Below are 25,207 nucleotides of genomic sequence, written 5' to 3'. Positions count from 1 at the left end.
ATGTTGCAACACATGACCTTTGAGAGGAAGCCGGAGTACCAAGAGGAAACCATTGAGACACAGGAAGAACATGCAAGCTCTGTGCACAAATAATAGATATGAGATTTGACCACCCCCCAAACCCCAACCCCAGAGGTGCGAGGCAAACATGCTGAAAACTAAGCCCCCCCCCCCCCCCCCCCCCCCGATTAAAACAGCTTATTATAGACAATTACATTTTCTAACCAATCAAACTGGAGAACATCTGAGCAATTTTTGTAGCTCATAAATAAACAGAAACAACAACAACAACAACAACAACAAAGTTGGCAGTTGTGTCTTAGTGGTTAAGGCTCTTAGTGGTTTCTGTCTAAAAATATATTTTTAAAAAAGACGAATCAGGGGGAAAGTGCATGTCTCGCGTGCGTTTTTGCAGATGTACAGCGTGTTATTGGTGGAATAAATGACGTTTGAAACGGAATCTTTTCGGTTTGTGCTCACGGAAGTGTATGCGTGTGGAGCCGGGAGGCGTGGCTTATCAAAGTGAAAGTAATTTGCTGTGCGTTTGGTTCATGTTTTTCTCGCGTTTCGTTTAATTCCTTTTAACCTGAAACAACTCTATAGAATCTACTTTCATCTGGGTGAGCTAACATTTTTTTCTCGAATTCAGTCGAAATTATTTTGATGAAGATAGCTTTTCCTCATGTGATTATTTTTCCTGGCCTCTTCTACAGATAATGTCTACGGAAACAGGTAAGATTAACATTGTTGTTTGCACTGAAACGGTTTTAAAGAGTAAGACTGCACGGAGTCCCCCTAGTGTCCGGTTAGGGAAAAAAACAGGAAAAAAAACAGCCATTCTGGACATTCGCTGCACATTCGAAAATCTCTTCTATTTCTCAAGAAATAAACACACAAAAAGGACAAAATGTGTATTGCCTTAGTCTGGAGTGGACATTGAACCAAGTACAACTGAATATATTTTTAAATGTTCTCCCGTTAAATCCCGCGGAAGTCAATCTTTGCGCAGCGCAGGTCATCAGCGCTCTATAGTAATGGAGTCAGTAAGGGACCGTCTAAAAAGTGCATCACCTCGGCAACTGTATAAATTTATAAATCGTAAGTTTATAGTCATCTACTTCACAGGATATCTAACTTATTGCAGTATTAGGATACAGTATGGATAAAATATTTGTTTATTTTTTGTATAGCATATATATTATTGATGATATACCTTCTTATTACACATATAAAGTTATTGTGCCATATAAAACCCAGGGTTCGTCTTAGCAATTACAGCAAAATGCTGTTTTTATTGTGAAAAAAAAAAGAAAAAAAAAGTCAATTAATAGAAATGGAATTAAAATTTTAGCATTCACACTATATTATACTCCATTCTTCTTATCAGCGACAACTCTATTTTGAAAATAATCACGTGTTCTTTGTTTAAAAAAGAAAAAATAATTAAAATGCACTAACATTGCTTATTGGAGTTGCACATGTAAAACCAAATGTACTATGATGCAGCTCATTATTGCTATCAAGTACAGCAAATAGAATTTTTAAATATTTTTTCTTTTATGATTTTAAAATATATAAACTAAATTTTTATGATGCTTTTTTATTTTGCAAAAGAGCAAAATAGTAAAAATACAATATAACATTCAATTTTCTAGTAAAATAAATAAATACAGGATGACTGAAACATTCAACTTCAATGACACATCTAAAATGACCCTTTAGAAAATAATCGAATTTACATAGGGAAACTATTTGAAGCACTTTTTATGATTTTTAAAATATAATTTTTTTAAATAGCTAACACCAATGACATAACTTGCAGGGACAAATGTACTTTTAAATGATATGTATATGTGTAAATGTGATAGACCTCTTACTTTGAAGCCTAAGGCCTTAAATGGACTATTAAATGGATATTATGGGAGTTTGAGTCCACTGTTTGCTGTCTCCACTACACTGGAGTTCTCACTAATGTGGCATTAAATGCCACTGTAACATAATGACTGAGAAAAGAAGCTCTTGTTCTTTTGGTTGTAGGCGCTAAAACTGAAACCTGATTGTTATCACTTACATTTCAGAGCTTTTAAAATTCTCTCCTATTGAGTGTCATTTTAACTGAAATTAAGTTTCATTAATGCAGCAACACAATAAATTAGCACCAGAATAACTAAACACATTAGAAATATTTCAATATAAACATATTTCAGAGTGGGGTTTTCCTTTAGTTCTGCTTTGATGTGTTCAAAGAATGTAATACAGTATGTGTGCACTATATTTTTCTATTGTTTTGTGTTTCTCTAGAGTAATTAAATGCTAAATCCAAATTTGTTAGTAAGTGTTACCACATGAACGTCCAGATTCTTGGCAGTTGTGTGATAGTTAGAGTACTGGCTACATCCTCACGTACCACTCACAATCACCATACTGCATTGTTCTTGTACAGCTTTTTAACAGAATGTGGTTGAATGTGCATTATATTAATATGCATCCTATTTAATCCCACAGAAAAAAATAAGGAACAGTCTAAGTCAAAAACAGAACTTAATGCAATGGGAGTAATGAAGTTGAAAGGTAAGTATATATATATATATATATATATATATATATATATATATATATATATATATATATATATATATATATATATATATAAATGATTGTATTTCATACCACAGAGCTTTTGAATACTTAATTCTGATTGGTCAGTAGCTGTTGATGAATTTTCTATCACAGGAGCTCCTCCTAATACGTTACTGTTTCTATAGTAACAGCTAATTCACATGTAAAAACACATTAATGCTACTTTGATGTGTTCAAAGAATGTAATATAGTACAGTACGTGTGCACTATATTTAAACTGTTGTTTTGTGTTTCTCTAAAATAGTTAAATACTTTGAAGTTGTTCCTGAAACGGTAAGCCTGCCTTCTAATCAGTTTACAGCAAAACTTCAAAAAGAAAGAAAATCTATGGAGAAGTCTACAAAGGAGGACTGTAAAGTGGTTCTGTTTTATTTACCCATTGTTTCACGAGCTGGAAATGATATTGAAGCTGCACTGCAAAAACTCAACGACTTTGAGGGTTTGTTATAAAAGCATTGATCATTTGATCCTGTTTCTAAATTATGTGCTTGGGGTTTTTTAATTTTTTTGAGAAATCTTTATATATTCTGTAAAATTGTTTACAGACAAGTACATCGCACTAGTGGTGCTCCATCACACATACGACCCAGAGATGACTGTACCAGACAGCAGCAGAGCTGTGATCAGAGAAAACATTATCACTGTTGACTGTCTGTTCTATGAGGATAAAGGGCTGCTGCAGTGCCGTAAGAATGATGAAGCTGTAAAGAAGGTTGCAGCCTGGCTCAAGATTGTGGTATGTATCCTGAAGTATAGTCAGTTATCCATCTATTTGCACTGTCTTAATGAAAAGACAGTCGAATCTACGAAACAGTAGCAGAAGTTAGTGGCTGGTCTAAGATATTCAATCATTTCATCATGGTACTGGTGAAAATATTCATATTTCCATATCACGTCAGTTAGCATAAAAAGCAAGAAGACTTCTAGTTCAGTAGTTTATTACTGATTTTGATATACATAGTAAGTAAGAAACATAAATATTTATTTAAAGTAAGAAACTTTATTATTCTTTGAGCCCATCAGTAAACTTAGAAGATCTCCTTTTTCTAAGCGCAGCATGCATTGTATACATCGTATTCACATGCATCCTATTTTACTCCACAGAAACACCTAAAACAGGAGAAGTCTGAGAACAGTAAGTCACACAACCTTCAATACATGTAGTTCATCTATCAGTGAAAAAGTAACATAATGTTGCTGGCATACGAAATGTCCTTGCCTAACAGAATGAGCACTTTCTTTATTAATCCAGTTAATTGGAACATTTGAACGTTAGCTACCTAAATAATGCACTCTCTATATCCAGCTAAATAGTTACCTTAAATAATGTTACCACTGCAGCAGTAGCTATTTCACTTGGCTTGACTAGCAGCTCACCAAGTTGACCAAGAACATAGCTATTAAAATGTGAAAACCAGTATCCAAATTTGTTAGTAAGTGTTACCACATGAACGTCCAGATTCTCAGTGAGAGTACTAGCTACATCCTCACGTACCACTAACAATCACCATACTGCATTGTTTTTGTACTGCTGTAACATTACAGCTTTTTAACAGAATGTGGTTGAATGTGCATCATATTATATATGCATCATATTTAATCCCACAGAAAAAAATAAGGAACAGTCTAAGTCAAACACAGAACTTAATGGATTGGAAAAAATTAACTTGAAAGGTAAGTATACATATACATACATACATACATACATACACATATATATATATATATATATATATATATATATATATATATATATATATATATATGTATGTATATATATATATATATATATATATATATATATATATATATATATATATATATATATATACATACATAAATGATTGTGTTTCATACCACAGAGCTTTTGAGTACTTAATTCTGATTGGTCAGTAGCTGTTGGTGAATTTTCTATCATAGGAGCTCTTCACAGGTTTATATTAATTTGCTCCTCCTAATACGTTACTGTTTCTATATTAACAGCTAATTCACATGTAAAAACACATTAATTTTTATTGTGGAGTTATGTATCAGTTTTCTTCAGTGGGAAAGTCCTCAGGACCCTGTACTGCACACTTTTCTCAGCACGATGACAAGATAAATAACATTAACTTAACACATTAGAAATATTTCAATATAAACATATTTCAGAGTGGGGTTTTCCTTTAATGCTGCTTTGATGTGTTCAAAGAATGTAATACAGTACAGTACGTGTGCACTATATTTAAACTGTTGTTTTGTGTTTCTCTAAAATAGTTAAATACTTTGAAGTTGTTCCTGAAACGGTAAGCCTGCCTTCTAATCAGTTTACAGCAAAACTTAAAAAAGAAAGAAAATCTATGAAGAAGTCTACAAAGGAGGACTGTAAAGCGGTTCTGTTTTATTTACCCATTGTTTCACGAGCTGGAACTGATATCGAAGCTGCACTGCAAAATCTCAACGACTTTGAGGGTTTGTTATAAAAGCATTGATCATTTGATCCTGTTTCTAAATTATGTGCTTGGGGTTTTTTTTAGTTTTTTTGAGAAATCTTTATGCATTCTGTAAAATTGTTTACAGACAAGTACATAGCAATAGTGATGCTCCATCACACATACAACCCAGAGATCACTGTACCAGACAGCAGCAGAGCTGTGATCAGAGAAAACATTATCACTGTTGACTGTCTGTTCCATGAGGATAAAGGGCTGCTGCAGTGCCGTAAGAATGATGAAGCTGTAAAGAAGGTTGCAGCCTGGCTCAAGATTGTGGTATGTATCCTGAAGTATAGTCAGTTATCCATCTATTTGCACTGTCTTAATGAAAAGACAGTCGAATCTACGAAACAGTTCAATAGTTTATTGCTGATTTTGATATAAATTGTATACTCATAGAAAATGTTGACGTTTCTTTTGTGGTCCCTCTGGGGACAGTAAGAAACTTACTTAATAATCTTAGAAGATCTCCGTTTTCTAAGCGCAGCATGCATTGTATACATCGTATTCACGTGCATCCTATTTTACTCCACAGAAACACCTAAAACAGGAAAAGTCTGAGAAAAGTAAGTCACACAACCTTCAATACATGTAGTTCATCTATCAGTGAAAAATAACATAATGTTGCTGGCATACCAAATGCCCTTGCCTAACAGAATGAACACTTTCTTAACTAATTCAGTAGATTGGAACATTTGAAATTTGCTATGTAAATAAAGCACTCTCTAAGCCAACTAAGTTAAAGACATTAAATAATGTTACCACTGCAGCAGTAGCTATTTGACTTATCTTGACTAGCAGCTCACTAAGTACACCAAGAACATAGCTATTAGAATGTGCAAACCAGTATCCAAATTTGTTAGTAAGTGTTACCACATGAACGTCCAGATTCTTGGTGAGAGTACTAGCTACATCCTCACGTACCACTAACAATCACCATACTGCACTGTTCTTGTACTGCTGTAACATTACAGCTTTTTAACAGAATGTAATTGAATGCGCATCATATTAATATGCATCATATTTAATCCCACAGAACAAAATGGAGAAAGTAAAGCTGAACAGTATGTATACTTGAATATACATATTTAATTACATATAACATACTGTAGCAACATAATGTATTAACATGCATCATTTTTTTTAACTTCACAGAAAAGAAGAAGACCAAACAAAAAAAGTAAGTCATAAAATATATAGACAACAATTTTCTGCTATACTAAAACCTCCAGCTTTTTAACAGCACAGTGGTCTGTTTTTTATTTATTTGCATATATTTTATAACAGTGATGATTAATTATGAACTTTTATCAATCTGAAATCTAATGAATACGATGGATAGTATGTAGCACATAGTATGTATATTTCAAATGATGTTTATTGGGGTTTTTTAAAACAAACTCGAAAGAGGAGCAATTGTTAAATTATTTTAAAGATATTTACTCTGTGTTTCTTGTGTTCATATAGGAAAGGGAAGAAGTGGAGAAGAGACAGATATGAAAATAAAGAAGGAACAGCGGGACAGATGAACAAGGCTATTCAAGGGAGGGGCGGCTCCGGAAACAGAAAAGCTTTGTGCTGTATGGAATATAGAATTAGTAAAGATATCATGTATATTTTGATTCCTGCATATAGCGTAGACATTCACGGATGTTCTCTGTACTTTGGACGCAGTATCCTGCGATGATTCTCATGTTATTGATGTCTTTTGTTAATATGGAGAGAGCATTTCATCATAATTTGACTTTTTTTTTTAAAGAACCTGTTGAATTTGAGCAGTCTTGATAGTTTTGAATTTCATCTGTTTCAATGCTGATGCATGAAACAACCAAATCGTTGAGACTTACTTAATTTCAAAAATATTTAAACATAGTGAATGAATTAAACAGCTGTGTCTTATTGGTGTTTATACCTTTGACCTTTGCGCTGTTGAATTCCTGGAGCTGTTTGGTCAAAATGTTTATTTTCTCTAACAGTCTGCATTTATTTTTGTCTTATTAACTGAGAGAGAGAGAGAGAGAGAGAGAGAGAGAGAGAGAGAGAGAGAGAGAGAGAGAGAGAGAAAAGCTGGTAAGGGAATAACAATGTTTAAAGCTGATGTCAGTGATAACAGGAACTTGTTTTTGAGATGTTATACAATATTATATGTAACTAAATAATGGATAAAAAATGCCAAAAACAAACAAACAAACAAAAAAACCCTTTATATATTGAAAAATGTTATTGGAAAATGATCAAGTTCAGGTTGGTAATATACAGCATACACCACCCTGAAGTTGATTATTTTTACTATATTTTATTACTATATTTGATTATTTTTACTATGTTTTATTTCTTAGGTATCCAATCAGTAAGCACTGAGAATTTATTCAGTGACCTCTATGATCAAATTCCAATGTGTGGAAACACATACGCAAATAATGTTTGTGTTTTAATGAGTAGTTGGATGTGGAACCTTAAATCTGTCGGTCTGATAACCAGTATTGAATAAATATTAATAAACATGTACTGAAAGCTAGAATAGGAAACGGTGTGTTATTGCTGATTAACACGATGAATAAAAGCTGAAACGGATATCAGATATTTCTAATTCAGTAAAGAGTAAAGAGCTCACAATTCCCCGCTTGACCTCACACTGTGGAGACACATGGGCAGGATGTCGAGGTATTTCTTGGAGCAGATGTATGTGTCCGTGCAGCACTGGTCATGGGTAAAATACCGGACACGGCTGCGACCAGTGGCACAGCTGATGAAGCTCTCAGTTTTAACAGTAAAGGAACGTGACTTGTACTTTCCTCACTAGTTCATCACTAGATGGCACTATTGAGTTGCATTTTGATGACGTAGACTATGTTTGTCAGCCTTCCGTATTTTGTACCTCCCCTCCCCTGTTTACCTAGTGGGCATGGTCCCTCTCGGAGCATTAAGCTTTGGGTAACACAGAAGGTGCACAGTTCCCTTCAGCGTAGCAAAATTTCAATCCCTGAAGGTAATAGTTTATCAAAATATGTTATGGAATTTAATAAGCAAAACCTGTATGACAAGTGAATACTTTGCATGGCTTAACAAAAATATGATGGCTCATAAATAGGTGTGTACATTTCTAACAGAAAAATTGAAAATGCTATAGAATGTTTAATAGAGCTGGGATTTAAAGTGCAAAAGCATAATAATAATTTGCTTGCAGTGGTGGTTTGGTGGTTAAGGCTCTTATTTTGTTTTATATATTGTGGGGGGGATCCAAAAATCTTTCTTTTTAACCAGTAGTGCATGACTTTAATGTTACGTTCTTTTCCACGCAAAACTGTACATAATCCCATAAGAGGCTGGGTTCATTTTCTACCTATTTATAACATATACACAACGATCCTCAGGCAGTATTTCCAGCCTGACCTGTTGTCTGATTAGCGCATGGCATGACTAGGCGTGGCAGAACAATGTGAAAGCACTGCAGTGTTTCTGGCTGCGTTTGTTCTCTCAAAAAGTCGTTTGCCCCAGACAGAGCTACATTTTTCCTGGAGGAATCAGCGGTTCTACAGAATCTGCTTAGGCATTTGCCTACTTTTTCATCAGTAAGTGTTGGTTTTTGACTGTACGTGTGATTATTCAGGATGCTGTTTTGATTACGTTAAATAAAGTCTTCTCATCTGACTCTCTTCTGCTGACCTCTCTTCCCAGATAATGCCAGGAAAAAGTGAGTCAAACGTTTTATTGCTAAGACATTCTTTGTAGATTATTTGCCTTTCATACAATGTCTCTGAGTTCTGCTAGTGTGTGAACTGCAAAGTGTAAAGTGTCTGGAATGCTTAGATATGCTCTATATATTATTTCATTTATGCTGGTCGGGACCTCATGGTGTTTTGGTGTGTTCCTATAATAGTAGTGAAGGAAGTAGTAGTGAATGTATAATATCCACTTAATACAGTAGGCTTATATGCTGTTTAATCCCTCAACATAGTCAAATGCTTTCAAGTTGTTCCTGAAAACATAAGACGGACTCATGAAGAGTTTACAAGGCAACTTCAAAAACAAAGAAATTCTTTGGAGATAACTACTACCAAGAAAGAGTGTAAAGCCATTCTGTTTTATTGTCCCATTGTTTCACGAGTTGGAACTGACATACAAGTTGCGCTGCAAAAACTCAATGATGATTATAAAGGTATGTTTTTATTTGCAATAGATCATTTGATACTGTTTCCGAATCATTTTCTTGTCTTGCTGGGAAATAAGTTCCTTTTTAAAAATGCATGTAAATATTGTTTACAGACAAATATGTTGCTTTAGTGGTGATCCATCACACATTTGACCCAGAGTGCAGTGTACCTGACAGCAGCAGAGTTGTAAATAAAGAGGATCCTGAGAATCCTCTTGTGGTTGACTGTCTGTTCCATGAGGATAAAGGGCTGCTGCAGTGCCGTAAGAATGATGAAGCTGTAAAGAAGGTCGCAGACTGGCTGCATTCTGTGGTATGTATCCTGAAGTATAGTCAGTTGTCCGTCTATTTGCACTGTGTTAATGAAAAGACAGTCGAATCTACGAAACAATGGCAGAAGTTAGTATCTGGTCTAAAATATTCAATCATTTCATCATGGTACTGGTGAAAATGTTCATATTTCCATATCACGTCAGTTAGCATAAAAAGCAAGAAGACTTCTAGTTCCATAGTTTATTGCTGATTTTGATATAAATCGCATACTCATAGAAAATGTTGACGTTTCTTTTATGGGCCCTCTGGGGACAGTAAGAAACTTTGTTATTCTTTAAGACCATCAGTAATCTTAGAAAATCTCCTTTTTCTAAGCGCAGCATGCATTGTATACATCGTATTCACATGCATCCAATTCTACTCCACAGAAACACCAAAAACAGGAAAAGTCTGAGAAAAGTAAGTCACACATCCTTCAATACATGTAGTTCACCTATCAGTGAAAAATAACATAATGTTGCTGGCATACCAAATGCCCTTGCCTAACAGAATGAGCACTTTCTTAACTAACAAAGTAAATTGGAACATTTGAAATTTGCTATGTAAATAAAGCACTCTCTAATCCAACTAAGTTAACAACATTAAATAATGTTACCACTGCAGTGGTAGCTATTTGACTTGGCTTGACTAGCAGCTCACCAAGTTGACCAAGAACATCGCTATTAGAATGTGTAAACCAGTATCCAAATTTGTTAGTAAGTGTTACCACTTGAAAGTCCAGATTCTTGGTGAGAGTACTAGCTACATCCTCACGTACCACTAACAATCACCATACTGCACTGTTCTTGTACTGCTGTAACATTACAGCTTTTTAACAGAATGTAATTGAATGCGCATCATATTAATATGCATCATATTTAATCCCACAGAACAAAAAGGAGAAAGTAAAGCTGAACAGTATGTATACTTGAATTTACATATTTAATTACATATAGCATACTGTAGCAACATACTGTATTAACATGCATCATTTTTTTTAACTTCACAGAAAAGAAGAAGACCAAACAAAAAAAGTAAGTCATAAAATATATAGACAACAATTTTCTGCTATACTAAAACCTCCAGCTTTTTAACAGCACAGTGGTCTGTTTTTATTTATTTGCATATATTTTATAACAGTGATGATTAATTATGAACTTTTATCAATCTGAAATCTAATGAATACGATGGATAGTATGTAAGGACACAGAACAAGGACACTGCAAGGAAGACACAGATTACAACAGTGATAAGGCAGTGGCTCGTCGATAGATTTTAATATCAACCGTTCATAAAGTCCCCATTTATAACGCCATACAATTTAAATTACATTGAAATACTAATGACCTCTTTAGAGTGAACAGCAATTTTCCTTTTTAAAAAGTGCTACAATTTCCCCTGATGTTCAACTGGCTTGCCTTTCTAGATGTTGCGCAATCGTGGGACAGCATGCCCCATTTGGCTCCATAGAGTTATTATGCCATGTTTATTTGACCTAGTGGTTAGAAATATTCAGTTTTATGCGACACCTGGCATAAAAACCTCACATTGTCTCATTTACTCCCACAGGGCATCCGATCTGTTGAACCAAGTGAGTATAAGACAATCCACAATATTCAGAGATAGCAGACACAAAACTGATCCTTTTATTATTAAGATCCTATAAAGGATCCGTCCTCTCTTTTCTGTTTAGATCATGTGCAGGGTTTTCTTCTGACAAAATACGTTAGACAAACCTTCTGCTAATATCATGTTTGATTAGACGCTCAACTCAATTAGTCTGACTTTTATTTGAATGTGCTGGCACTGCCTTTCTACTCTTCCTTTATCTCTTACTCTGTTAGCACCAGAGTCCCCTTTAGCTTTTCCTCTTTATAGGAACATTTAGGTACAGCAGTCCTATTTGGAAGCTCATTGGTTGAGCTGTTTAATAGGGTAAATTCTTTGGCTTTTCTCCGTAAAGAAAATCTGAATGAAAAATATTATTCTTCCAAAGACCCTTAGGTTGAACGTTGGGCTTTTGGCATTATATTAAAAATGACAGTGTGTCTTCAGCAAAGGTTTGTCCTGATTTGGTCTGTTCTGTTACTGATGATCAGTTTGATGCTATATATTATTTTAAGAACTTGTACAATATGGCACAAGACTTTATAATGATATTTGTGCATGGAGGTGGAACTCTGTCAATCTCTTGCAAACGTTCAAGTTTAGCACTGCTGGCTTAAGTAAAAACAAGTAATATTTGGTTATTGGGAATCATGTATCAGTGTTCATTATTAAAGTGTAGAAATTTATAATAACTGTACATTAGTATTAGATCTGAATTTCACACTTTAACTATTAACAACTTAATTGCTAAGAAAATAATTTAGCTTTAATAAATAATGTAAATTAATAAAAAGTTTTTGCTGCTTGTTCACAGGTAGAAAGTTTTATGCTTGTGTATCTGGAAAGACACTGAATTCCCACAACGACTTCATAGATCGTCTTAAAAAGCTAATACATCTGCAGAAGGTGGATTCTGTGGAGGAGAGTGATTTCATTCTGGGTTTCTGCCCTATTGTGTCACGAGCTGGAACTGACATCGAAGCAGCAGTGAAAATGCTTCAGAATGTTTCAGGTAGTCACAAAATATTAATATTTTTTAATAATACATTATATATGCTGAATTATATAGTTAATAAATGTTTGGTATGTTTATTTTATTTAATTTTTTTTCCAGACACCAAACCTACTGTTCTAGTGGTGCTCTATCACACGTTTGATACAGAGTGTGTTGTACTAAACAGCAGCAAAGCCGTACACAGAAAAAACATGATTGCAGTCAACTGTCTGTTCCATGAAGATCATGGATTACTGCAGCGTGGGGAGAATAATGAATCACTGACCAAAACTTCAGAATATATCAAATCTAAGGTACTTGTTATTGTTTTTTGTGTGTTTTTTTATGTAAGCAAATAATATATTTTAGGCTCATCCATGTTCAGTCAGGATTCATGTTTAAGGCATGTACAATATGACATCTATTATTTTATATGTCCTGTATATAGCATGTACAAGCATTTACAGATATTGGTACATGTATTTACTGAATTTATGTAGAATCAGCACAAAACAACTGAGAGGAGAAATAAACCGACATTTCAGATCAAGAGGTTTTTAAGATCATGAGCAGCATTTCACTCAAGGGTCCCCAGATTTTTGACACTTTTGACTGGTAGTGTATATGTAATTATTTGCCCCATATATTAAAGTCTTCTACTATTTTAACAGGTGAAAGCACTTCAGAACAAAGGGAAGAAGGAAGGAGAAGGTGTAGGGTCAGGTGAGTGTGACAGATTTTTTTTTTTTGTTATAGCCAAGTTGACTGAGCTAGTAATATTAAAGAAAATCAATCTGTCAATCAATCAACCAACCAATCAATCAATCAATGAGTCAATCTGTGTGCGTGTGTGTTTGCGCGTGTGTGTGTGTGTGTGTGTGCGTGTGTGTGTGTGTGTGTGTGTGTGTGTGTATGTTTGTTGCATAAAATTTCTCACATACAGAACAGAGAAACACAGGAAAAAGCAGCGATGCACCATTCAAATATACAAATACGAAACCAGAGACGATGTATAAAACACAGGAAAGAGAAAAGGCTCAACATGAGGGAGATCAACAACTGAACTCAAACACAAGCATAGAGAAGGCACAAATACTTGTGGAGAAAATGGAGAAAGAACTTGTAGAGAGACAGAAAGAAACAGAAGAGGTGAAAAATTTAAAACAATGTTTAGAGACTATTCAGAAGAGTCTTTCTGAGAGAGGTGAAGAGTTAATGGACACAAATGAAAAACTTCAAAATGCCACTGAACAGACTGAGGAGAAAAACACAGAACTGGAGAAAATGAAGAAACTGCTGAGTGAGAAAGAAACACAGCTGAAGAACACAGATAAAGAAGTGGAAACCTGTACAAATAAACTGGAGACACTGGGACAGGACAAGGAGAGACAACTACAGGACAAGATGATCATACTGGAACAACAGAAAACTGAGTTAGCAGAAACAAAACAACATCTTGAAGAGAAAGAGAGTCTTCTGAAAGTAAATAGACAAATGCTGCAGATGACACTGGAAGAGAATGACAAACAGCTCACAGAGTTAAAAGAACTGAGAAAAACAAATAGGATGTTAGAAGAAAATCAGACCCAGATGAATGAGAAATATAGACAACTAGAGAGTTTGGTGAATGAACTGAAAACCAGTAAACAAAAACTGATTCAGGAGATTCAGGAGAAAAACAGACTCCTTTCTGAAACTGCACAAACACAGCAGATGAAGGATGAGACCCTGGAACAGAAGGGCACACAATTCAAACAGGTAAACGATGAAATGGGGAATCAGGCAAAGTTGAAACAAATATGTAGTTTGGCCATTTATCTGTAAAAAAAAAAAAAAAAAAAAAAAAAAAAAGATGCTAACTTTTCCAACCATGCTTATTATACGAGTGCCCATAATGACTGTGTGTAGAATGTCATTTTAAGGTTTGGTAAGAAATTATGCTTTTTCTGTCTGAGAGAACACTACGCTATCTCCTCTATACTTTTACTATAAATAGTTTGTTGTTATCAGCACAGGTGTACGGTGGCCCACTGCTGAATGATTCGTTATTAACACCAGGATGGACAAGAAAAGTACAGACAACACAATATAATATTATAACAATAAAATATAATAATCCCGACCCAATGCTTTATTCAGCAGCTCTTAAACTATGTTAGAAAATCTCAATTTTGCATATCCATAAGAGCAAGCAAGTTCTACTCCATGTATATTTAATTATTTACCTCTGCCCCGTACATTAATGTCCTCTACTATTTTCACACAGGAGAAAGAACAAGAACAAGAAGAAGGTGCAAACACAGGTGAGCATGAGAGATTAAATCAATTAATCAATCAGTCACTCTGTCAATCAATGTCGGTTTGGCACATAAATTTGTGTTTTCTCTAGGGAGTGGAGAATTACCTGGAACAAGCTGGAATCTGGATTTAGAGATTAAATCACAGAGGGAAAAAATGTGAAGAAGTCTAAAGAATTCAAAGAGAAAAATGAGGATCAGAAGGTTCAAGACACACATTCGAAAGAGGAAGAAACGGTCCGAAATGAATTTTCCGAGACTAATAAAAACAGTCTTTCTGACGCAGATGCAGCATTTATGCAAACTAATGAAAAACGTAAAAACGGTATTGAAAATAAACAACTTAAAGAGGAAGAGATTAATCTAAAGGAGAGTGAGACAGAGGGAGTGGAAAGTGACACACAGTTCAATGAGAAAGACAAATCTCAGAAGAACGAGACAGTTGAAGAGCAAAGTGAGGGAAAAGATGAATTATGGAAAACAACTAAGAAAGTACAGGAGACACAGCTGGAGGGGAAAGAGAGTGAACCAAAGATGGAGACTGTTCAAGACAATCTGGCATCTCAGGAACAGCAGCAAGAGGAAAAGGATCCAGACCTGTTAGGTGATGGTCCTGCCAGAGCAACAGACAACTGAGCCGGTCAGCAAAGGCAATTAAACAGCCTGAGAAAGCATAGATCTTGGAAGTGACTGGAAAAGACACAGAGCAGGTTAAAAAAAAAAAAAAAAGACTTCCAAAAGATCAGACGAAGCAACTGATGAACATTAAGGTGTTCCATGTGTCTAATCATATGTAAGAAATAGAGTCATAACTGTTTTCAGCCTTGTATGTATTTATATTCCACTGCAATATGTATTGATTACTCTCGGGCCTATACGGACTATATCTTTATCTATATCTTCATATATATAATCACAGAATCTGTCGTTTGAAGGTCTGGTGAGAAATTTCTCTCTTTGGTCTCAGTGAAAACTTCTCTATCTATCTCCTCTGTAGCTTTCCTACAGTTCGCTGTTATCAACACTGGAATATGGTGAACCCCCACTGAATGAGATATTCTCTGTATAGATTACGAAAAGAACACTCCATGTATTACATTATGCCTGTGATTGGCAGCAAGCGAATAAAAGTTAGAAACTATGGGCTAAAACTGGAAAATTGTTGGGAGGTGGGAAAACACTGGTAGTAAAACACAGCAGGCCAAACTGTGTATCTTGTACTTTGTCAGCTTTCTATCCGTATAGAAATCTGCTCCGCATCTGCAATTGCACCACCTGTGCCTGAATATTCATTATTGACCAGGTAAAAAAATAAAAAATAAATAAACAGGAATGTGTATGAGAGGTCACATGATAGCTATAACTCATAAACGTCTGTCTGTAAACAAATGCTAGTATTTGTCTCGCATTTCTACACACAATATGAATATAAGTGGCATCAATGAATTATTCACTCAGTATTTTTTTTATTTAAGGAACATTAAATAAGAGATCTCTTTTCATAGAAAGAATGGAAAGCGTACATGACAGTATCTTTTCCACCAACTGTAACACATAATCAACATTACAGACACTTTTGGAAGATTAGTCTATTTACTGTGCATGTACTGTACATGATGCATCACATTCAAATGACTGATTGTGGTCGAGTGTACAACATCGTCTTTGCCAGTACACGTCACCCACGTCTGCTATGAATGAAGCTTGGAGTTTCACCATCACTAGGGGGCAGCAATGACACATGTAAGGGGCAGGACATCTGCCATGGAGGAGAAGTTAAAGGTAACAGCTGTTTGGAGACTTCCACAAACAGACAACCCCCCAACATTGTTCATGTTTTCTACATTGTTACAGTGTTGCATTTACAATTTACTGTGGTACCGGAAGTTGTTTAGTTGATTAAAATGAGTGCTGTATTGGAGTATATGTGACTCTGTATCTGGAATGCACAGCATCAATGCTGAATTTATAAACATGATACCAGAGTCCAATGTCCCAAACCCAGAATATGCCCTTAGCACCATGAAGTTTAAGGTATTAGCTATGGTTAATACTGTGAAAATAGTATTATTATTATTATTATTATTATTATTATTATTATTATTATTATTATTATCCTTATTATTGTTGTTGTTGTTGTTGTTATAGGAGGATTAGTACATGCACTAGATAATAAAAAGGTTTGAAGTAGGTGACACTGACAGTCCTAAAGTACAATGTGAAGAAGCCTGTTAGACTAGAACATGAAGGGAAAGGGGCGGGACTCTGATAGACGAAGGGACGGAGCTCTAATAGGGGGAGGGGCGGAGCTCTCTCTCATTTGTCAAACTGCGCAGTGACTTCTCGGAAGGTGAAAGTGAAAGTCCCAATTCTTCTGAAGCAGCAGGTGATAAACTCTGTTTATGAGAAGCAGTAAAGGTAAGAAAAGCATGGCAAAGTCGTGTTAAATAACACACCTAAATATATTCTGAAATCGTGTTTTATTAGAGAAAATGTCATAGAAATGCGTTTTATTAGAACTGTGTAGTTACACAATGAGATGACTGAATTCTCTCTCTCTGTGTGTGTGTGTGTGTGTGTGTGTGTGTGTGTGTATGTGTGTGTGTGTGTGTGTGTGTGTGTGTGTGTGTGTGTCTCTCTCTCTCTCTCTCTCTCTCTCTCTTAGTCTGAACCTTTAGGAAAATATAAAGATGATGTCACGTAAGTCAGATGTTTAAAGGCAGTCATTCCAGACCAGAAGATGGTATTATAAGTATTAGAAAGCTTCTCTGTGGGATTTTTGGTTACGCAGTGTTCAGCATTTAAACACCATTATTGGACAGTTATCAATATTTTGCCATTTGTTACCTTTATATTTTAATTTGACTATTCAATGAGGAGGGGGGTGGGGTTTTTTATTTTATTTTATTTTCGCTGTGTCCATCAGCATGAAACGACACACCATAAACATACACTTTACCACTACTTTCTTTGTTTTTGTACAGGTTTTTCAGGTTTTGCATTAGAGGTAAGTAAATGGCTCTGCTTGGTTCTCTTACTGATGGTAATACCTGATTTTATTTACTTATATCTCAGCCTTCAGTATCAGAAATTCGACAAAAAAACAGCACAGCCTTCAAACTTATAGATTATCCCATCCTGGAAATTACAGTGTTATGCTGTGACGTTGTCGAGAGAACAGAGCTACAAGTGAACACAAAGTCATCGCACACAGGAGTTCAACTACAATGCCAGGATGTAAATAAGTGTGGCAAATGTAATGCAATCCTGTTTAACACAAAATACAAATATGGACAGTAATGGCTGGAAAATGAGATTTTCTTCAATTATAATTCAAGGATGTGATTTCATTTCAGTGTGACAAAGTGATGAGATGAAATGTAATGCAATGGACAATTACATTTAACATTGAATTATTTCCCCTGCTGATTGTTTTTCATTAAAGAGATAAAGCAACATACAGTACTATGAGCAAAGCACTGAAGGTTTTGCGTTTGTATAGATTTTCTATTTTTTAATGAAAAAAGAAATGATCTGTGAATCTTTTATAAAGAATAAATAGATAGATACTTCATTTTCAAACGTACATTTTTAAGTTTATATTTGACACCATGCATTAAACAGTTATACTCTGTAATTCCCTTCCACAGTCTTTCCGGAATAGAGACAAGTCAAGTGAGTATAAACAGGTTGGAATGCAGATGAATGCTGAATAAATGTACTGATGCTCCAATAAATATTTGATTCTGCAGATAAATATATTTGCCTGTAGACTAGTGACTTATAGACTATAGCCGAGAGCTAAAAAGCTGTTTATTTATAAATTCCTGGTAAGATTGTTCGTGACGTTACAAGTCATTTCCTAAAATGTATTCAAATATCAAATCTGTACAAGTATATACAAATTCCAGCGACATTTTTCCAACTGACTAAACTAATATTGACATCTGCTCTGTGCCATCTCATGGGCACTAATCCAATGCAAGATTTTTCTTTGGGAATTGTCTGATTATACTGTATATTTAATGTGATGATATATACTGTAAATATTCTAGATTCTAACACTAACCCTATAGATCTAAATGACAGCTCTAAGACTACAATAAATGTATATATGTAAATGCATTTCACTGCTACCAGTCACTTCTGAATAAGAATTTAACCTGCACATAACTAGTTTTGGGTATTAATCAAAACAAAATCAAAATATTACTAATTTTGGAGTTTTGTAGATTTACGATTCAGTGAGTATAAATAGAATATGTTTAGAGCTGGAGTATTAGCAGTAGGTATAAAGTTAAATATCTTAATGAATTAATATCTAATATTGAGCTTCTTTCTGTTGTTTTATACAGGTCCTGACTCAGAGGTAAGTCAGTAACTATGCTTTGGCATTACATTGATGATTCTGGCTGATTTTTATTGCTCTATTTTCACATATAATAGTGAGTAATGTAAGAGTCTGCCTCACTACAAAAGTGTGAAATTGTTGAAGTTGAAGGCTGTTTATGACAGCCAGCAGGTCTTTCTTTTAACTTTCACTTACCAACAATATTTTGATGTTCACAAATCACTTTTACTTGATGTTTTAATTTAAATGTCATGTGCTGCAACACACAACTCATTCCTCTATCCTGTCACCTGCTAATTGTCATCTATAAGAGCTAATTAATAGTTGAATAAACTAGTTTGTATGGACTTGAATGATGTGTTTATGGGTGGTGGTGGTGGTGGGGGGGGGGGGGGTGGAACCCAAGCTCATAGTTGAAATGTTAGTCAAGGACCCACTGCTGTTTTGCTCGAGAATGATATGCTGCATTAAGACTTTATGGTAGAGCATAGTATAGTACCAACTTATACAGGGACTTGTAACATGTGTTGAAGGTCTCAAATATCTTACGTAGTCACCTAGATATATGTAGACAATTATCAGAAGAACAGTGCATTTTGTAGAATTTGCTGTGTGCCATTCTAGATGTTGCGCAATCGTGGGACAGCATGCCCCATTTGGCTTCATATAGTTACTATTGTATGTTTATTTGACCTAGTGGTCAAAAATATTCGGTTTTATGCGACACCTGGCATAAAAACCTCACATTGTCTCATTTACTCCCACAGGGCATCCAATCTGTTGAACCAAGTGAGTATAAGACAATCCCAAATATTCAGAGATAGCAGACACAAAACTGATCCTTTTTATTAAGATCCTATAAAGGATCCGTCCTCTCTTTTCTGTTTAGATCATGTGCAGGGTTTTCTTCTGACAAAATACGTTAGACAAACCTTCTGCTAATATCATGTTTGATTAGACGCTCAACTCGATTAGTCTGATTTTTATTTGAATGTGCTGGCACTGCCTTTCTACTCTTCTTTTTTCTCTTACTCTGTTAGCACCAGAGTCCTCTTTAGCTTTTCCTCTTTATATGAATATTTAGGTACAGCAGTCCTATTTGGAAGCCCATTAGTGGAGCTGTTTAATAGAGTAAATTCTTTGGCTTTTCTCTGTAAAGAAAATCTGAATTAAAAATATTATTCTTCCAAAGACCCTTAAGTTGAGCGTTGGGTTTTTGGCATTATATTAAAAATGACAGTGTGTCTTCAGCAAAGGTTTGTCCTGATTTGGTCTGTTCTGTTACTGATGATCAGTTTGATGCTATATATTATTTTAAGAACTTGTACAATATGGCACAAGACTTTATAACGATATTTGTGCATGGAGGTGGAACTCTGTCAATCTCTTGCAAACGCTCAAGTTTAGCACTGCTGGCTTAAGTAAAAACAAGTAATATTTGGTTATTGGGAATCATGTAGTTCAGTGTTCATTATTAAAGTGTAGAAATTTATAATAACTGTACATTAGTATAAGATCTGAATTTCACACTTTAACTATTAACAACTTAATTGCTAAGAAAATAATTTAGCTTTAATAAATAATGTAAATTAATAAAAAGTTTTTGCTGCTTGTTCACAGGTAGAAAGTTTTATGCTTGTGTATCTGGAAAGACACTGAATTCCCACAACGGCTTCATAGATCGTCTTAAAAAGCGAATACATCTGCAGGAGGTGGATTCTGTGGAGGAGAGTGATTTCATTCTGGGTTTCTGCCCTATTGTGTCACGAGCTGGAACTGACATCGAAGCAGCAGTGAAAAAGATTCAGAATGTTTCAGGTAGTCACAAAATATTAATATTTTTTAATAATACATTATATATGCTGAATTATATAGTTAATAAATGTTTGGTATGTTTTTTTAATTAATTTTTTTTCCAGACACCAAACCTACTGTTCTAGTGGTGCTCCATCACACGTTTGATACAGAGTGTGTTGTACTAAACAGCAGCAAAGCCGTACACAGAAAAAACATGATCGCAGTCGACTGTCTGTTCCATGAAGATCAGGGATTACTGCAGTGTGGGAAGAATAATGAATCACTGAACAAAACTTCAGAATATATCAAATCTAAGGTACTTGTTATTGTTTTTTGTGTGTTTTTTTTAATGTAAGCAAATAATATATTTTAGGCTCATCCATGCTCAGTAGGAATCATGTTTAAGGCATGTACAATATGGCATCTATTATTTTATATGTCCTGTATATAGCATGTACAAGCATTTACAGATATTGGTACATGTATTTACTGAATTTATGTGGAATCAGCACAAAACAACTGAGAGCAGAAATAAACCGACATTTCAGATCAAGAGGTTTTTAAGATCATGAGCAGCATTTCACTCAAGTGTCCCCAGATTTTTGACTGGTAGTGTATATGTAGTTATTTGCCCCATATATTAAAGTCTTTTACTATTTTAACAGGTGAAAGAACTTCAGAACAAAGGGAAGAAGGAAGGAGAAGGTGTAGGGTCAGGTGAGTGTGACAGATTTTTTTTTTTGTTATAGCCAAGTTGACTGAGCTAGTAATATTAAAGAAAATCAATCTGTCAATCAATCAACCAACCAATCAATCAATCAATGAGTCAATCTGTGTGCGTGTGTGTTTGCGTGTGTGTGTGTGTGTGTGTGTGTGCGTGTGTGTGTGTGTGTGTGTGTGTGTGTGTGTGTGTGTGTGTGTGTATGTTTGTTGCATAAAATTTCTAACATACAGAACAGAGAAACACAGGAAAAAGCAGCGATGCACCAGATAAAGATACAAATACGAAACCAGAGACGATGTATAAAACACAGGAAAGAGAAAATGCTCAACATGAGGGAGATCAACAACTGAACTCAAACACAGGCATAGAGAAGGCACAAATACTTGTGGAGAAAATGGAGAAAGGACTTGTAGAGAGACAGAAAGAAATAGAAGAGGTGAAAAATTTAAAACAATGTTTAGAGACTACTCAGAAGACTCTTTCTGAGAGAGATGTCGAGTTAATGGTCACAAATGAAAAACTTCAAAATGCCACTGAACAGACTGAGGAGAAAAACACAGAACTGGAGAATATGAAGAAACTGCTGAGTGAGAAAGAAACACAGCTGAAGAACACAGATAAAGAACTGGAAACCTGTAAAAATAAACTGGAGACACTGGGACAGGACAAGGAGAGACAACTACAGGACCAGATGATCATACTGGAACAACAGAAAACTGAGTTAGCAGAAACAAAACAACATCTTGAAGAGAAAGAGAGTCTTCTGAAAGTAAATAGACAAATGCTGCAGATGACACTGGAAGAGAATGACAAACAGCTCACAGAGTTAAAAGAACTGAGAAAAACAAATAGGATGTTAGAAGAAAATCAGACCCAGATGAATGAGAAATATAGACGACTGGAGAGTTTGGTGAATGAACTGAAAACCAGTAAACAAAAACTGATTCAGGAGATTCAGGAGAAAAACAGACTCCTTTCTGAAACTGCACAAACACAGCAGATGAAGGATGAGACCCTGGAACAGAAGGGCACACAATTCAAACAGGTAAACGATGAAATGGGGAATCAGGCAAAGTTGAAACAAATATGTAGTTTGGCCATTTATCTGTAAAAAAAAAAAAAAAAAAAAAAAAAAAAAAAAAAAAAAAAAAAAAAAAAAGGTTGCTAACTTTTCCAACCATGCTTATTATACGAGTGCCCATAATGACTGTGTGTAGAATGTCATTTTAAGGTTTGGTAAGAAATTATGCTTTTTCTGTCTGAGAGAACGCTACGCTATCTCCTCTATACTTTTACTATAAATAGTTTGTTGTTATCAGCACAGGTGTACGGTGGCCCACTGCTGAATGATTTGTTATTAACACCAGGATGGACAAGAAAAGTACAGACAACACAATATAATATTATAACAATAAAATATAATAATCCCGACCCAATGCTTTATTCAGCAGCTCTTAAACTACGTTAGAAAATCTCAATTTTGCATATCCATAAGAGCAAGCAAGTTCTACTCCATGTATATTTAATTATTTACCTCTGCCCTGTACATTAATGTCCTCTACTATTTTCACAGGAGAAAGAACAAGAACAAGAAGGAGGTGCAAACACAGGTGAGCATGAGAGATTAAATCAATTAATCAATCAGTCACTCTGTCAATCAATGTTGGTTTGTCACATAAATTTGTGCTTTCTCTAGGGAGTGGAGAATTACCTGGAACAAGCTGTCATCTGGATTTAGAGATTAAATCACAGGGAAAAAAAGATCAACCAGTAGAGGAGATTATAAAACAGATAGAGGATGAAAATACAGACCTGAAGAACAGCGAGAATCTCACCCAAGACAAAGGCACACTATCCAAAGGAACAAATACAGAATTAGAGAACATGGCTAAAGAGCCACAGGAGAGAAAAACAGCTGAAGATGAGGGAGATCAACATCTGGAACTGAAAGTCACACAGGTACAGGATACACAAATACAAGCGCAAGAAACAGAGGGGGGAAATGTGGAGAAGTCTAAAGAATTCAAAGAGAAAAATGAGGATCAGAAGGTTCAAGACACACATTCGAAAGAGGAAGAAACGGTCCGAAATGAATTTTCCGAGACTAATAAAAACAGTCTTTCTGACGCAGATGCAGCATTTATGCAAACTAATGAAAAACGTAAAAACGGTATTGAAAATAAACAACTTAAAGAGGAAGAGATTAATCTAAAGGAGAGTGAGACAGAGGGAGTGGAAAGTGACACACAGTTCAATGAGAAAGACAAATCTCAGAAGAACGAGACAGTTGAAGTGCAAAGTGAGGGAAAAGATGAATTATGGAAAACAACTAAGAAAGTACAGGAGACACAGCTGGAGGGGAAAGAGAGTGAACCAAAGATGGAGACTGTTCAAGACAATCTGGCATCTCAGGAACAGCAGCAAGAGGAAAAGGATCCAGACCTGTTAGGTGATGGTCCTGCCAGAGCAACAGACAACTGAGCCGGTCAGCAAAGGCAATTAAACAGCCTGAGAAAGCATAGATCTTGGAAGTGACTGGAAAAGACACAGAGCAGGTTAAAAAAAAAAAAAAGACTTCCAAAAGATCAGACGAAGCAACTGATGAACATTAAGGTGTTCCATGTGTCTAATCATATGTAAGAAATAGAGTCATAACTGTTTTCAGCCTTGTATGTATTTATATTCCACTGCAATATGTATTGATTACTCTCGGGCCTATACGGACTATATCTTTATCTATATCTTCATATATATAATCACAGAATCTGTCGTTTGAAGGTCTGGTGAGAAATTTCTCTCTTTGGTCTCAGTGAAAACTTCTCTATCTATCTCCTCTGTAGCTTTCCTACAGTTCGCTGTTATCAACACTGGAATATGGTGAACCCCCACTGAATGAGATATTCTCTGTATAGATTACGAAAAGAACACTCCATGTATTAGATTATGCCTGTGATTGGCAGCAAGCGAATAAAAGTTAGAAACTATGGGCTAAAACTGGAAAATTGTTGGGAGGTGGGAAAACACTGGTAGTAAAACACAGCAGACCAAACTGTGTATCTTGTACTTTGTCAGCTTTCTATCCGTATAGAAATCTGCTCCGCATCTGCAATTGCACCACCTGTGCCTGAATATTCATTATTGACCAGGTAAAAAAATTAAATAAAAATAAACATGAATGTGTATGAGAGGTCACATGATAGCTATAACTCATAAACGTCTGTCTGTAAACAAATGCTAGTATTTGTCTCGCATTTCTACACACAATATGAATATAAGTGGCATCAATGAATTATTCACTCAGTATTTTTTTTATTTAAGGAACATTAAATAAGAGATCTCTTTTCATAGAAAGAATGGAAAGCGTACATGACAGTATCTTTTCCACCAACTGTAACACATAATCAACATTACAGACACTTTTGGAAGATTAGTCTATTTACTGTGCATGTACTGTACATGATGCATCACATTCAAATGACTGATTGTGGTCGAGTGTACAACATCGTCTTTGCCAGTACACGTCACCCACGTCTGCTATGAATGAAGCTTGAAGTTTCACCATCACTAGGGGGCAGCAATGACACATGTAAGGGGCAGGACAGCTGCCATGGAGGAGAAGTTAAAGGAACAGCTGTTTGGGGACTTCCACAAACAGACAAACCCCCAACATTGTTCATGTTTTCTACATTCTTACAGTGTTGCATTTACTCTTTACTGTGGTACCGGAAGTTGTTTAGTTGATTAAAATGAGTGCTGTATTGGAGTATATGTGACTCTGTATCTGGAATGCACAGCATCAATGCTGAATTTATAAACATGGTACCAGAGTCCAATGTCCCAAACCCAGAATATGCCCT

General features: G+C 35.3%; 2 protein-coding genes across 3 annotated transcripts; both read left to right on the top strand.

Moving 5' to 3' along the window:
* Nucleotides 1-435: 435 nt before the first annotated feature.
* Nucleotides 436-7,628, top strand: LOC128629337 (uncharacterized). The gene is made up of 13 exons (XM_053677033.1): nt 436-620; nt 714-732; nt 2,506-2,571; nt 2,885-3,079; nt 3,186-3,376; nt 3,745-3,775; nt 4,249-4,314; nt 4,897-5,091; nt 5,200-5,390; nt 5,650-5,680; nt 6,151-6,178; nt 6,270-6,294; nt 6,582-7,628. Exons 2-13 carry the CDS (start codon nt 717-719, stop codon nt 6,612-6,614), a joined length of 1,068 nt encoding a protein of 355 aa, XP_053533008.1. The 5' UTR covers nt 436-620; nt 714-716; the 3' UTR covers nt 6,615-7,628.
* Nucleotides 7,629-7,782: 154 nt separating this feature from the next.
* LOC108261641 (kinectin) lies at nt 7,783-25,116 on the top strand. 2 transcript variants are annotated; one of them, XM_053677015.1, is made up of 15 exons: nt 7,783-8,103; nt 8,613-8,686; nt 8,793-8,808; nt 9,073-9,273; nt 9,381-9,580; nt 9,969-9,999; nt 10,470-10,497; nt 10,589-10,613; nt 11,149-11,170; nt 20,450-20,647; nt 20,749-20,942; nt 21,292-21,343; nt 21,581-22,395; nt 22,924-22,960; nt 23,047-25,116. In XM_053677015.1, the coding sequence occupies exons 1-15, from the start codon at nt 7,965-7,967 to the stop codon at nt 23,829-23,831; spliced, it is 2,817 nt and encodes a 938-aa protein (XP_053532990.1). In that variant the 5' UTR covers nt 7,783-7,964; the 3' UTR covers nt 23,832-25,116. The 2 variants fall into 2 exon arrangements, with proteins under 2 accessions (XP_053532990.1, XP_053532991.1); XM_053677016.1 differs by lacking the exons at nt 7,783-8,103; nt 8,613-8,686; nt 8,793-8,808; ... (4 more) ...; nt 10,589-10,613; nt 11,149-11,170 and adding exons at nt 16,796-16,896; nt 17,144-17,178; nt 17,463-17,485; ... (1 more) ...; nt 18,834-18,847; nt 19,597-19,618.
* Nucleotides 25,117-25,207: the final 91 nt, after the last annotated feature.

Source organism: Ictalurus punctatus, chromosome 28 (assembly GCF_001660625.3).
Source record: "Ictalurus punctatus breed USDA103 chromosome 28, Coco_2.0, whole genome shotgun sequence".
Lineage (NCBI taxonomy): Eukaryota > Metazoa > Chordata > Actinopteri > Siluriformes > Ictaluridae > Ictalurus > Ictalurus punctatus.
This window is presented reverse-complemented; position numbering and strand designations above follow the sequence as displayed.

Excerpts from the sequence above, each read along its gene's own strand:
- LOC128629337 (XM_053677033.1), top strand. Across the intron at positions 2,572-2,884 it reads GGGAGTAATGAAGTTGAAAG|TTAAATACTTTGAAGTTGTT; the intron begins GTAAGTATATAT and ends TCTCTAAAATAG. Across the intron at positions 5,391-5,649 it reads CAGCCTGGCTCAAGATTGTG|AAACACCTAAAACAGGAAAA; the intron begins GTATGTATCCTG and ends TTTACTCCACAG.
- LOC108261641 (XM_053677015.1), top strand. The coding sequence starts at position 7,965 with ATGTTTGTCAGCCTTCCGTATTTTGTACCTCCCCTCCCCTGTTTACCT. Across the intron at positions 10,000-10,469 it reads ACAGGAAAAGTCTGAGAAAA|AACAAAAAGGAGAAAGTAAA; the intron begins GTAAGTCACACA and ends TTAATCCCACAG. Across the intron at positions 22,961-23,046 it reads AGAAGGAGGTGCAAACACAG|GGAGTGGAGAATTACCTGGA; the intron begins GTGAGCATGAGA and ends TGCTTTCTCTAG.